We start from the raw sequence: 15,839 nt of genomic DNA on the forward strand, positions 1-15,839 counted from the left end.
CACATAAATCTGTTAAATATGCATGTATTTACAGAATAGCACTTAGGTGTAATTTTGGTATTTAACATGCATATGTGCACGCATATGCATATATATGCCATTATTCTAATCATTTATGTGCATGTTTGGTGTGTAAATATTGGTGCTTACTTTATAGAATTATCCCCTAAATGGCAGATATGCACAGTTTCTGAGTTAAGGCAGAGAGGATTTTGGATTGAGTGAAATCTTCCTTGGGAATTAAACACTGTAACCTTTATTACCGTTTGGTTGTTTTTCATTATCTAGCACATATGACTCGACTGACACTAGCACTGTCCGTGGTTGCCACCTGAGTAGCCGCTTCAAATTTTGTATTTGTGTGCTATCTGTTGAGGTGTCCATTGGATGTGAAGATAACCATCAAAAAAGATAATCTTCATTTCAGTATTGCATGCTAGATCTGGAGATGTACTTCCATGCGATAAACCTCCACTGCAAGTCCTGTCATGCAAGGAACATATGCGCCAATAGGAGGTTCTTCAGGTTAGTATGGAAATGTTTCTAGAAACCAGTGGGAACCCTTGCCGTTTTTTCTTTCAGGAACTGGGTGTTCTCTTTACCATCATTGCTATCCTCTCTCTTAGGTATGTTAGCTGGTCCATCACCTCTCTACTTGCCATCATTATAATCACCACTTCTAGATCCAAGACAGGAGCATCATCCACCTATGCAGATTCATTTTCTCCCATCCTTTCCCAGCTACACATTCACTCCATCTCTTATCACTCCACTGCTGTCTGACTTCCAGCAACTAAGCTTTCCAGCTGAAGGAAGCATTTTCAGAGCCCAGGTGGTATGCTGTAGGCAGACTCAGAACCTGAGGTCTGGGCTTTTCTGAAAGGGCATCCGGTCTTATGGTCTCAGGCACCAGCATGCTTTTCAGTGACTGGATACTGTTTGCATTCCAGCATGTCCAAAAACATCAAAGAAATCTTGACCTGCTACTCTAGCCAACCCAGAGCTGCGGTGTGATCACCCAGGCACCAAGAGCTGACAAAACACAAGGGCCCGCATTGAAAATATTCACTATTCTCCCTGAAAATAAAAAATACATTTGAAAACACACACCTCGTACCAAATGTTTGGCTGTGGCAGGGTTTGGCTTTACTGCGGGCAGGAATAGCTTAACAGATTCCAAATCCAGCATCATTTTTCAAAGGGAGATAAAGAGAGAAAAGCTGAGCCAGAAAAAAAAGAAAAAGAAGAAACTAAAACAAAGATATGACAACTGTTTTCAATTTCAGCATCAGGTTTGCAGCACACTGTTCCCTGAAAGTCTTTCAGGCCCAAAAATCAGCTGTATGTTAACAACTAACACAAAACATCTGACATTCAGTTTAGTCCCACAGGGAGAGTTTGAGGTTCTTTATGATGGAAAGGAAAGGATTTCAAGTATTTGCAAATTAGTTTACATTCCCAGGCCAGCCTGCTTACAGAGAGGCAAGTGCAGACCATGAAGTTTTATTTTACATCTTTTATTGGTAAATGTACAGAGCAATGCTGAACCTTTATGGTGAATATGTCTCAATATTCAGGAGGTGGGGGTCACCTGTGATATGATTTTCACACCTTCAGTAGACATTAGGGCTCAATCATGCCACATTTTGGAGATGCATGCTTGATTTTCTGAATATATGGAAGGTGCCGCACAGAAATATTTGGGTCATGTAGGAGGAAATGTTCTCCACTGACACTCCATATTGCTCCTCATCCATTCTTGGAATGATTCTGACATATTCCTTAGGAACCAAATGTGCAAAGAGGAGAAACATGGTTTACAGGAGCAGGGGAGACTTAAGTCCTCTTTACTGATCTTGCTGATATTGAAATGAACCGTCAATGGCAGGGAACACACAGAGTTGCTGTAGAAAAGCACTGCACATATTGTTCCTAACAGTTCTTTAATTTATTGTTGCAGTGGAATATTTGAAGGTGTTTACAAACAGAAAGAAAAACTGCAGTCTATGTGCAGTTACAGTTGTCTATTTTTGCTGAATAGACACCTTCTGTCACCCAGCTCATCAGAACTTGGGTGCTAGAAACTAGGAGTGGGCATACTGTTTATTTCTTTTTTCATTTTGTTCCCCCCTCCTTATCATTTGTTTTTATTTTAGTATGTCACATTTGCAAATAGCACACACAAAAACAAAATAAAAAAAAACGTAATTGGAAATGTTTTTAATTTGCAATACTCTATGACAAGCCAGCAAATTTCTTACAAAGCAGCACAAAAGCACCCAACAGCCTTCAAAAACAGACAGATCATTTTAATTCACAATGTAGATCAAACTACATAAGGCTACACCACTTTAAAATTTGCATGTGGTGTTTGGTGTTCATTTCTTGCCCTTAGCTGAGATGCAGGGCATGTTTACATTAGATTGATATTTCCATACGACCCCTTACGCAGGCACCGTGAGCCAAAACACAGCCTGTGTTGGGTCATTGATGTACAAGTTTAATCTACATTGTGAATTAAAATTATGTTCCATTTTTGAAGGCTGTTGGTGCTTTTGTGATTTAAATTAAATGTTTAAAATGTATTGGTTCAGTAAGTTGAAAAATAGCGCTAAGCTTCCCCCATATTCTCTATCTATAGCCTTGAAGCATAGAACAGTAGTATAACATAACATATGAAAGAATGTTCCTATCTCATGTTTATTTATTTATTTGTAACATTTGTATCCCACATTTTCCCACCAATTTGCAGGCTCAGTGTGGCTTACATTATGCCGTAATGGTGACTGCCATTTCCGGTTACAGAATTACAAATGGTATTGCATTAAGGTGCATACATACATGGTAAAGAAGAATACATTATGGTATTGCATAGAGGTTTCTGATTGATAGATTGAATTGTAACATAAGTTAGGTCATTGACTATAGAGAGACCATTTTTGACATAAGGATTAAAGTGGTAGTGCGTGTTCATTAATAGCAATGAGGTTAATCAGTCAAGTGATAAAAGTTCAGTTTTGTCTAGTTCATGTACAGTCTTACTATTTAGTACTTAGGATGGATGGTTATGGTATGTCTTCTTGAACAGGTCAGTTTTCAGTAGCCTTCGGAAGATTGTTAGGTCTTGTGTTGTTTTTATGGCCTTCGGTAGTGCGTTCCATAGTTGCGTACATATGTAGGAGAAACTGGTTGCGTATGTGGATTTATATTTTAGTCCTTTACAGTTGGGGTAGTGGAGATTGAGGAATGTGCGTGTTGATCTTTTTGCGTTCCTAGTAGGCATGTCTATAAGGTCTGACATATAGGTCGGAGCTTCCCCGTGAACAATTTTGCAGACCAGGGTGCAAACTTTGAACGCAATTCGTTCTTTTAATGGGAGCCAGTGTAGTTTTTCTCTTAGGGGTTTGGCGCTTTCGTATTTTGCTTTCCCAAATATGAGTCTGGCTGCTGTGTTTTGAGCGGTTTGAAGCTTCTTAATGATTTGTTCTTTGCATCCGGCATAAATGGCATTGCAGTAATCTAGATGGCTTAGCAGCATTGATTGTACCAGGCTGCGGAATATTTCCCTTGGGAAGAAAGGTTTGATCCTTTTAAGTTTCCACATTGAGTGGAACATTTTCTTTGCTGTATTTTTCGTATGTCCTTCGAGTGTGAGATTTTGGTCAATTGTGACTCCCAGAATTTTCAGACTGTCTAGGACCGGGAGGGTATAGTCTGGGGTGTTTATGGTGTTGGGTTTGTTTGCGTTATATTGTGAGGACAGAATGAGACATTGTGTCTTTTCTGCGTTTAGCTTTAGTTGGAATGCGTCCGCCCATGAGTTCATTATTTGGAGGCTGTGTTGACATTGAGCATTAGGTTGACCAAACTTGGCAACCTTATAGGGTGCACTAAACGTTCAAAAACCTTAAAGGGTGTCCAAACTGCTCTAGAGAGAATAAAGATGTCCAAACCTTTTTCAGACCTATCTATGCTGTTAACTTTGACCACATCCTTCCTTAACAAATTCCATAACTTAAGTATGTGTAGACTAAAAAAATGCTTTCTTAAACCTGCCTACAATGCTAGGGTGGTTCACTTTCCTGGTTGAGAGACAGTCTGGGAATCTCTCATTAGGCAATCAATAGGTTAGAAAAGCCAGTTTCCCGGACATCTGCAGCCATAAAACAGGATTCAAATTATTTCATTTTCATTCAAGTAGGTGCTCTGCCTTTCCTTTACTCAAACACAAAATGGGATACTTAATAGAGGGTGAGGGGCAGTGAATCATGGGTAAGACATTGGAAAGCCAGGTGGGGGTAAGAAGGTACCAGCATCTTAAAGTTCTGCCAACCAAAATCTGAAAGCAAAATCAGACATGAATTGGACTGAAAATAAATTATAGAGTCAAAAAAAATTTTTTTTTTTTTAATTTTGGGGGGGGGGGGGGGGGGTTGATTTTTCCATTTTAGTTTCTGTTAAGATAGTGCAAGCTAAAACAGAAACGAGTGAAAGAATTTTGGCAAGATTCTTGTTTTGTTTCATTTCCAACTGAAATGACACAAACCTGTTTCTTTTTTCTTTTAACTTTCTCTTTATTGGCATAATTTTCAGTATAAACTTTAACAGGTACAAAATTACAGTAAATTCCATTTTGCATTGGCACTTATTTATAGCTCTCAGAGAGACTTGTTCGGTTCTTAACCATTCTCAACTTTCTACTCCCTGCCCACTGATTGCAGGAACAGAGCCGTGAAAACTTGGCCCGCTTTCAACCATAATGAGGGGACAGTGTTAATCCTAAATATATAACTGGATGGAAAGGGAAACTTTTGGAGCGAGTCTCTTGGCTGGGCAATTCTTTCTTTTTCACTTTTCTTTCCTCTCTTAGGAGCCATGTCATAAAGTGCATTCGACTCCGATTATAGCACATAGTGAGACCATTACCTCAGCAGCATTAAATTACCACCAGGGCAACTTGCTAGAGAGAGAGAAGGAGAGAAAGAGGAAGATCAGCTGATAATGTCTGCCAGACACTGGAGGGATCTCCTCTCATTGTAAGCCGCTGGTCTAAAGAGAGAAATGTGGGGGCAGAACAGGCCAGCCTGGTACCAGACTCCGTGCACTGAGCTGCTGAGCAGTGGTAGTTATGGAAACGGTCTGCAGCCTTCTGACCTGGGTGCTCGCTTTTGCCTCAGCTCGCAGCTCTGCTAGCCCCACGTTAAAGTCACAAGGTAAGAATCGGGTTGCTTTCCGTTGTAACAGGCTCTGCGTTTCTTCAATGGGGGAGGGTGACTGCTGCTGGCTACTTGGGCTGTTGTCCCTCGAGAATGACGGAGGTCAAGCAACGCCGCAGCAGGGGGGGGGGGGAGGGGGACTTCATTTTTTTTTTTTAAGTTTTTGGTTTTCAAAATGTCAGCCTGCCTTAGGGCTTTAAGGAGGCAGTTTTGAATAGTCCACGACGTTATTTTTGCAACGTGCACACAGGTACAGCTTCCAGTGTTGTACGTGGCACTTTTTCAGACGGAAATGAAGCAGATTCGAAAATTCTAAAAAAAAACACCCACCTACTTTCCACCTGATTTTTTGCACAGATGGATGAGAGAGGAGGGGGGTAAAATGACCCGTGGAAAAGCCCACGAATGTGTGCTGTTGCACTCTCTCCAACCTAAACATGCTGGCATGAAAGCCTCTTTTTAACCCACCCTAAAGTACCTACACTATGGAAGCCTGCACATAATTTTAGGTTGGGGGGGGGGGGGGGGGATTTCCAGCAAAGTAATTTTATTTGGATATGTCACTGTTTATGCAAGTCAATGGCATTCACTATTCTCTTCTTAATATACCTTGAGCCTTTTTGTGTGGTGATGTCATCAAAGACAATACTTTGTGTCTCAGTTCATTCTTATCTTCTTGACATAGCAGAGGTTTACTTCTGATTCTCCCTCAGCTTGGTGAGCTGTAAACATAAGGGCCCTTTTACTAAGCTGCATAAGGGCCTACAGCGTGAGCCAAATTGCTACGACTACCTGGCTAGCGTGTGAGCCAGGCTGTAATTTCAAATTTGGCGCACACCGAATCCTGAGGCAGAAAATAATTTTCTGTTTTCTACTACGGGCCGCTTACCTGGCGGTAAACAGCAGTTGGCACGCGCTGTATGAGTACAGTGCAGGTAGTTCGTGAGACCTTACCGCTAGGTCAATGGGTGGCAGTAAGGTCTCAGGCCAAAAATGGGCATGCACTGGTTTCAATTTTAGCGCATGTCCATTTTCTGGCCCCTTAAAAAAAGGCCTTTTTTCCTAGATTTGGTATAAAATGGCCCAGCATGCATCCAAAAGATGCGCTCGCACTACCACAACTTTTTACCGCGTCTTAGTAAAAAGGCTCCTTAATGCACAAAAGGTAAACAGCTAATATTTTAACAGACTTATCCTGAACTGAAAGCTAATATATGTCATTGGTGGCATCAGTAATTTATAACAAAATGGCTTTCTTATTGCTAGTTGGGTTTTTTATTAAATATTATCCCTCGGATTCTTTTTAGTGTGACTTAAGTTGCACATGCAAATCCAGTCCTAGTCTGGATTTTCACATGCAACTTAATTACTTAACAAGCCAATCAGCGTGATAATGCCACTTAAGCACTTAAGCACTTATTGACACTAATTGGCGTTAATTAGAATTTACGCCCAGAACTGTCTAAATGTATTCTATAATGTGAGGCACATAAATTCTATGTTGCATAGTTGAAAAGGGGGTGTGGCCATGGGCAGGTCATGAGCATTTATAAAAATCTATATGTGTTGTTATAGAATACACCTGGTCTGCAAGTAATTTAGGCGTCAACATTTATACCAAGTTTTACTTGGCATAACTGCCCTCAACTAAATTTAGTCACATGGATGGGCGCACAGCATATTCTATACATTGCACGGAAATTTAGACGTATTCTATAAAGTATTCCTAAATTTAGGTGTACCTTATAGAATACGCCTAGGCATATTTTGTTTTGGCGCTGATTTTTTTAGGCGTGGTATATAGAATCTAGTTCTATGTGTAGAGATCCCTAAGGCTGGATCAAGATATTTTTTTGCATATTTGTTGAAAAGTGATAACATCCCAGAGTTATTTGGCAGCTTGACCCCCCAGCAGTAGTGCTACAAGATTGTCAGAGGCACCACTTGATCCTGGGCCACCAATGGAGCAGAAGCAACTGGGGATTGCTCCTGCTCCCCACTAGACACCAGGGACATTCAGTAAGAAAAAGGGGTTAGAGTGGGGGCAGGGAGACAGTAGAGGTGGGAGGACTGGAGAATGAATGTTGGAGGGGGTCCAGAGAGGTGGCAATATTTCTAAATATTACAGCAGCCATGGTAAATGCATTGCAGATAGTGCAGATGAATTTCCCACTTCTTCTTCAGCAAGCAGTAAGTACATCCATGCTAAGGGTGATAGCAAACAGTAACTTCCCATGTGCTAATTGTAAGGCACTGTCCATATCCATAAGCCATCCATTTTTTACCCATTTCCTATACTAGGCACAGCAAGCCATTACAGCACAAATTAGCACACAGGTCGCAGCCAGGCAGTAACTGTTACTGTGCACTAATTCAAGGTGGTAACTGTTTTTCATACACTTTAGTAAACAAGCCCCTTAATCTCAGGAGCTTGTACTGACCCTGAACAGAACAAGGCAACTGCCTTAATTGGCAGACCAGGTTGTTCAGCAGCTGCAGTCAAAGCAAAGCAATAGATCCTGATAACCTGACAAACTCAAAGAACCATCAGCCCATGCTTGTAACTGTAGGGAGGGTGGACAGTTTTTAAATGGTTTTATAAATTGGCCCACTTGTACAGTATGTATGCACGTATATATATATACATATTAAAAAAGAGAAAGATTTTAGAAAATAAAGTTGAATATTTATAATATTCAGGGTTTTTTTTTTTACAGGATTGTTCTAGAAGGGGGATCATAACTGAGTTTATCAAAATATGAAGCAGGCACCTATGGACCTGAAAGTTACTTGAGGAAGTGGGGCATAAAGCTGAAGGTTCACCCAGGGTACCTAATACCTTTGCACCAGCCCTGGATAAAGAATGGCCTTGGTGGGGGTGGGGAAAGAACAATATGAGAGAGAGTGGGTGCCTACCTTTCAAAAGTGCACCATCCTTCCTGCCTTCAAAGAAAAATGCACAATTCAGTAAATAATATAAATTAACTAAACAAAAAGAAAAGGCCAACATCCTGGGATGTGCTGGGCAGGGCTTCACACCATATCAGAGAGAATAGCGTGCTTAAACTTGCATGCAATTATCTCTGATGATAGGGGTGGTAAAGCCCAGTACTGTTCCAGTTCTATTTTTAGATTGCTGTTTGGAACTGCATGAGGCTTTTGATCATCTGCCGAAAAGTGAGTTACATTCATTTACATTGGGTACTTCCCTGGCCCTGGAGGGGTCACAATCTAATTTTGTATCTGGTGCAATTGGGGGTTACGTGATTTGCCCAAGTTCACAAGGGACAGTGGTAGGATTTGAACTGGGCACCTCTGGATGTCAAGACTGATGCTCTAACCACTAGGCTACTTGTCCACTCCACAGGTTAGCATGATGAGCCAGGCCTGTTTTAACCCCCATTGTATATGCCTGTAATAAAACCAGGATTGACTCAGCCTATCCCTGATGATCTGGGGCAAGTTCTCTGTTATCAAAAATACTGGAGTGGTGAGCAGAGACCACATGCAACAACACTTCCCAGATGTGGAACCGTGTTACGGTACATTGCAAACACAAAGCAAAACAAATCCCAAACAAATGAGGTGTGGGAATGGTGAAAGAAGCAGGTTGCCAGATGTCTCTGGGTCACATAGGATGGGCTCAGGCGGTCATGATATTGCCCTATTCCATACAAGGAAACGTAGTTCCTGCTTTTGAGGAAACTTAGAATTATACCATCAGGCTTGCAATGGGGTGGGGGCAAAACAAGGACTGGATGTCCAAGGACTGGCTTAACCCCACCCCATCCCAACTAGGCAGTTGTCTTGAGCAGCAGCTTCTGGCAAAGCAATAGGTCCTGACCACCACAAAATTCAGAAATATCAGCATGTACTTTTACCTGCAATAAGAATGGGAAGTTGTCAAATAGATGATTTACTTGGTTAAATGACTCTTGAAATTATCCCTCACAAGGGCAGTTTCCATTACAGGGCCCTTCTGTAAAATTTCCAACAAAGCAGCACCAGCAGGGGGTGGAAGTGAGGAGAGATTCAAATGACCAAGGCAAATAAGGAGTAAGAGCATCCAAGAGTTTATTTGTCAAAAAATACTAAAGACCTTACATGGGCCGTGTTTCGGCTAGAAGCCTTCATCAGGGGTCGTAGCAGTGCAAATGTAGTCAGCGTCTCAGAGATTTTAACTGAGAAAAAGCCTTAAAAGCACCGGAACAGTTTGCCTTGGTCATTTGGATCTCTCCTCACTTCCACCCCTGCTGGTGTTGCTTGACTGTTTTGTGGATGCTGTGAGGACCCCACTCTCTTTTTGCTTAAATTTACAACAAAGCCTCAGTAATGCACAAATTCTCTCACACTAATTTACACCTGCTCTAAAGAAAGTGCAAATGTGTATGTGTGCTCTAGGAGGGCAATTCTATAACAAGGCATCTCCATCTAGGTGCTCCAAGGCATGAGGTAGGAATCTAATTCTATAAAAGGAGCCTAGACACCTACCAGCCAATATTTAAAGGAAAATGACTGCCGAAACGGCACCTAACCAGTTATCCAGTGATATTCATCTGAATATCGCTGGTTAGCGGCTTCAAGATAGCCAGTTATATCATGCAATATAACCAGCTATCCCACTATTTTAATTGTGAAGCCGGACTTAGTTTGATGGACATATTTGGCCACCACAGTAGGTGTAATAACTTTGGCTGGCTCCAACTTAACCGGCCAGTGCTGAAATTCGGCTTGGTCAGTTCAGGTGAAACTGGCTAAAGTTAAACTGGATATTCAATGCCGATCACCGGAAACAGTCCGGCATTGAATATCTGGGTTCAGCGCGGACCACAAGAGACAGCCTGGCTATTTCCCACAGTCTGAATATCAGGGCCCTAGAATACTAGTATAACCTAGCATAGCTGTGCCTGACATTTAGGTGCTCACACTTATGCCAGCAATAAAGCTGATGTTAATGCAAGCACTTTAGTGGGGCAGGGGCAGACACGGGTAGCTTACAGAATTGTGTATGTAATGCATGTAAGTGGGAGCCACACCTGTATCCTGTCCATGCTCCTCCTCTGTGTATGCTGTCCTTGCAAATATGCACTATGTAAGTTAGTTGAGTATAGAATAGTGCTTAGGTGCAGTGGTGACATGTACGTTCATAAGTGCACACATGTATGCATTCTAGTATCCTAAACATTTACAAGTGTAATTTGGGTGTAAATGTGAGCATTTATGTTATAGAATTGCCCCCTATCCCCCAAATTCTATAAAAGTTGCCAAAAATTGTGTGCGCAAATTTGGGCTTGCGCCCAATTTCCACGTGCAATGTAATTGAACAATGAGCTGATTAACACCAATAATTGACTTTTTAACAAGCAATTATTAATGGCACCACTTAGATGTAATTGGTATTTACATGCCTAAATTTAGGCACGAGATCTGTGCCTAAAATTTATGTGCAATCTGAAAAGGTGTTTGGAAGTGGGACGGTCATAGGCATAATAGGGGTGTTCCTAACATTGATGCATGTTCTAGAATAATGGGAATACATGCCTAATGTAGGTGTGTACACTTGCACTGTGATTCAGTTGGTGCAAATGGTTGTGCCTTAAGCTAGGTACGATTCCCGGGCGTAATCACTATTCTATAAACCACACCTAACTTTAAGCGTGGCTTACAGAATAGCACTTTTATTGGCACCGATTTTTTTGGTGCCATATATAGAATCTAGCCCCATATGTATATACATATACTAGTCAATTTTCAGATGGCAGCAGTCATCATTTTCTTAAATGCTGGCCTTCGTCAACTGAATTAGACTTGGATATTCATTGATAGGCCATATCCAGACACCAGCATTGAATATTCAGGTAATACCAAACATATCATGGCCACCAGAACTTATGCAGATACCAGCCAGTAATCATCTGGACCCATATAAGACACTTATATAGGTCAAAGCTGAATATCAGCCAGGAGCCGCAGAAGGGAATCTGTGAAATTGTTGAATCCCCCCGGTTCCAATCCATCTCCCTCCTCTATGAGCACCCAACACCCCCCCCCCATGGCCCCAAAGGCAACAAAGAACCCCCTATGCTCCTCCCACCCACTGACCCCCTCCCCCTCCATTGCTCAGATTTGCTTTGTGCAGTCTTAGCCAATATTCAGCAGCACTACCTGGTTAAGTGCCACCGATATTGGCGGCCAGCCTGTTAAGTGAATTTAAAGAGCAGGGTCCTCTCCTGCTCCCTTCAATCTCTTTGAATATTGACCCCATATTTTATAAAATAAGCATTTGCATTACAGCTCCACGCCACCTCTGTTCATACTACATGGTGCATACTTGTACACACTTAGTCAGCCATGCAATTCTATTGTAGCCATTTTCTGCATGTAAAACATGCTTTTCACACTGAAAGTGCTTTACAAAATTACACCCATTATGCAAACTTTTAAAACAGAATTTTAAAAGGCAATGTAGTAACTGTGCATGTCAGTGCACTACACGTATTCCTTGAGAAAGCGTGGGTAAATGCTTTAACTCGTAACTGCATGGAGGCATACACATGGGCAGAGCATGAGTAGGACATGGGCTTGCCTCCCACTGACACGTGTAACTTACAGAATACCGTAGGTTACGTGCATTGCACACTCATTTACAGCTGCCATTGACCTAGTGTAAGTGGGAGCACCAATGTTGATTTACACATCACTATTCTATAACGGAATCTGTTCACTCAGATTCCATTATAGAATAAGCGATCCATAACATGAGTCACTCAGTTATAAAATTACATAGTAACATAGTAAGTGACGGCAGATAAAGACCTGAACGGTCCATCCAGTCTGCCCAACAGTCACTTTCATTATCAATTTAAGATTAAAATCAGCAATGAATGTGAGTTTATATACTTGATCATGGTCTTTCTTTGGTGTTCCTGGGACATAGACCATAGAAGTTCATCCAGCTCTGTCCTTATGTTCCGACTACTGGAGTTCCCGTCAAAGCCCACTCCAGCCCATCCAAATCTGTCAAGTCATTTGTGGGACACAGACCGTAAAATTCTGCCTGGCACTGTCATTACGTTCCAAATTACTGGAGTCTCCGTCAAAACCCTCTCCAGCGCATCCTAAACTGGATTGCTATATGCGGGACTTAGATTGTACAAGCCAGCCCAGCCCCTTAATATTTTAAATTATGATCTGTCGTTGTCCAGCTGATATTCAGCGCTATTTAACTGGCCAGGAATGGCTCCTAGTGCATGGTGGATAACCGGCTATATTGAGCGATATTACCAGCTATCTGCTAATATTTTTTTTTTTTGTTAAATTTGTACCCCGCGCTTTCCCACTCATGGCAGGCTCAATGCGGCTTACATGGGGCAATGGAGGGTTATCAGCCTTTTGCTGGTTAAGTTTAGTGGCCAAATCAGACTGCCTAAATAGCAGTCTTATGTTTGACTGCTATAAACTTAACCAGTCAGAGCTGAATATTAGCTTGGCCAGTTAAGTTTAAGCCAGCTGAAAAAACTCGGATATTCGGGCAATCAGCCTGCTTCCCACAGGCTGAATATCGCTGGTATGTGTTTTTACAGGAGTGTTCTGGGATCACCCTCATTGTTGGATTTAATTGTAAAAATATAGAGGAAGTGTCTAGGGACCTGAAAATAAATTGGGGGAGAGGAAGTGCAAGGCTTAAGTGTTGCCTAGAGCAACTAATAGCCTTGCACTGGCCTTGGATATCTTTGGTGTCAGTGAGTCATCCATGAACATAATGAAAAGAGGGCTAATCTCACACATCCCCAATTAAGTGATGACAGAAAAGCCTTATGCCTTGATTAAGTATTTCAGGACAATATAGATGCAGCAGCTTTGAAGCTAGGCCCTCAGTTACTCTCCTGCTGGAACAAGCTATCTGCACAACACTGAAGGGATTGTGAGGGTTTGGTGGCTAAAACGTTAGTGGTGAAGAGAAAATTGATATTTACAACAGACATGTAGTCAGAGGAATGGACCCGAGTGGCCTAGTGGTTAGGGTGGTGGACTTTGGTCTTGGAGGAGAACTGAGGAACTGAGTTCAGTTCCCACTTCAGGCACAGGTGTAGCTCCTTGTGACTCTGGGCAAGTTACTTAACCCTCCATTGCCCCATGTCAGCTACATTGAGCCTGCCATGAGTGGGAAAGTGAGGGGTACAAATGTAACAAAAAAAAAACTTTTTCTACAATACATAAACAATATATCCGCAAGCCACTGTGAAAGTGGTGTTGAGGGCAGTTACCAGTTCCTCCTTCCAGGGTTTTATTTGGGTCTCTCTCTTTGCCTTGGTAATAACAACCAAGATTTAGGAATCTTGGCAGCTCATACTCTGAGTTTGCAGCAAACCTCTTGAGCTGAGCCGTTAGATACTCAGGGATTGCCAAGGAATGCAGATATGAAGGCTGGGGCTTGGAGCAAGGGAGAAGGAAGGAGGCCATGTTGAACAAATGAACTGTTCATTGCACACTAGGGGGAAAAAAAACAGACATACAGAATAGTCAGTCTACTGTTCTATTCCCTAAACTTTCTGGTGCAAATTTGCTCCAGATCCATCTGCATACAGAGCAGATTAGCTATCAAATAATTATGGGATCAATATTTAGCATGGTTTAAGCAAGCAGGAGAGGTTTCTGTCTAGTTAAACTATGTTGAACTGACTGGCCACTGATATTCAGCAGCACTTAAACTGAGCAGTGCCAGTGAATATCAGCTCTGACCACCACGGCATTGTCTAGTTCAGGGATTCTCAACCCTTGGGGCACACCTAGCCAGTTAGGTTTTCAGTGTAACCACAATGACTATGCATGAGATAAATTTGCATACAATGGAGGTAGGGCTTGCAAATCTATCTCATGCATATTCATTGGGGGGATCCTGAAAACCTGACTGGCTAGGTGTGTCCCATGGGAGGGTCATGGGCGTTCCTACACATACACGAAGTGTTATAAAATGTGCCCGTTCTGTGCGTAACTTAGGCATCGGCATTTACACCAGGTTTTAGATGACCATGACTAAAGTGACCACATTATCCAGTTCAATCCAAAGAGGCCGGTCTGGACCTGGTTTTGTCCCATTGTGCACATGAATATGCAATTCCTGTTTTTCATATACAAATCAGAATTACAACTCACTGTATGCAGTGGGGTAAACTCAAATCAAAAACAGAACTGGATCAGCTTCTTGTGACTGACCTGGGTGAGGTGGCAGTCCTACAAGCCATACAAACCTTTCCAATATACATCTCCAGCAGAAGAGCAGCCAAAGCACACAGCATATAATCTTTTCCATTGCAATGAAGAGCAGTTGGGAGATTTTCAAGCAGCTGTTTCTTTTTTTTTTCCAGTCTCTAGTCTATTTGAATTTTATGACTGGCCCCTGCCACACATTTTTTGTTTTTTTATTTTTAGCTGTTACCGATAATGGGGAGACATGGAAGCAGTGGATATGTAATTATTTCATCTCTTAAGGTACTGTTCAGGTTCCAGGGAAAGCCTCATCTTTCCTAGGAACATGCCCAGATTTATGGCCATCTGCTGGAAACAAATTCATATTTATAAATGAATGCCTTTTCTACCCAGTGATGACTCTGAGCTCTGTGTGTTCTGCATTTTCAGAACAGATCAACTGTGTCTCACACACTGTTCCACAGCCACAGGAATGGCCTGAAAGAAAGTTGTGTTCTCCAGCACACTGTGCATGATTTCAGAAAGTTGCATGGTACCTTTTCAGTACAAAATAGTTTAATAGTTTAAAAGATTTGATATACTACCCTTCATAGACAGTGTCAGAGTGGTTTGCATCATAAAATAATTTACAAAAACTTACGTTATAGTTCTTTTTAAAAAGCATTAAGATTTTTCTCTGGCATTTACCTCTCCCACCCCACCCCACCCAAATTCCTGTCTACAGTTATGTTCTTATGAGCAGAAGCACAAAAGGCAGTTTTTCCCATAAGGATTGCCATATTGGGTCAGACCAAAGGTCCCCCCGCATCCTGTTTTCAACTGTGGTCAATCCAGGTCACAAGTACCTGGCAGGATCCCAAAACGTAGCTTGATTTCAAGCTGCTTATCCAAGGGATATGTTAGTTTACTTTATTAAAATGAGATATATCACTTTTCAAGCAGTGGCTTTTCCCTAAGTCCACCTTAATAACAGTTTATGGACTTTTCCTCCAGGATCATATCCTATATAATATTCTCACCACCAACGTTCTACTGTGTCTGCCTGTGTCCGTGGCTCCTTCGGAGTTGCTGAGCTAGGCTCCGTAGCCAGGCTGATGTAACTCACAGGTGATTCCCAGGCAGGGGGAGGAATAGGGAAACACGCGGAGCAAGTGGCAGGGAGTGGCACATCAAACAACAACCCTCCTCTCCCCTGCCCCCCCCTCCAGCCACCCATGTCCAGCGACCCTACTCTCCCCCTGCCCCCCCTCCAGCCACTCACGTCCAACGACCCTGCTCTCTCACCTGCCCCTCCTTCATCCACCCAGAATTGTGTAACCAATTCTTTGGGGCAGGCAGGAAAGATCCCCGGTCTTGCCTGCCCGCTGCTGGCGCTGACGCTCCCCCGCTGCTGGATTGCTGTTCAAAATGGCC

At 42.2% G+C, this 15,839-nt stretch overlaps 1 protein-coding gene across 2 annotated transcripts in view; it reads left to right on the forward strand.

The window, feature by feature from the left end:
* ADAMTS10 (ADAM metallopeptidase with thrombospondin type 1 motif 10) overlaps positions 1–15,839 on the forward strand; it is a 208,783-nt gene that overhangs the window by 25,980 nt on the left and 166,964 nt on the right. Inside the window, exon 2 of one of the 2 annotated variants that reach the window (XM_030217418.1) lies at positions 4,871–5,213. In XM_030217418.1, the coding sequence (XP_030073278.1) occupies positions 5,129–5,213 (85 nt within the window). In that variant the 5' untranslated portion in view covers positions 4,871–5,128. Of the gene's footprint in view, positions 1–4,809; positions 5,214–15,839 lie in introns of those variants that run through there. The other variant, XM_030217419.1, reaches the window with a different exon arrangement.

Source organism: Microcaecilia unicolor, chromosome 11 (genome assembly GCF_901765095.1).
Source record: "Microcaecilia unicolor chromosome 11, aMicUni1.1, whole genome shotgun sequence".
NCBI classification, from domain to species: Eukaryota; Metazoa; Chordata; class Amphibia; order Gymnophiona; family Siphonopidae; genus Microcaecilia; species Microcaecilia unicolor.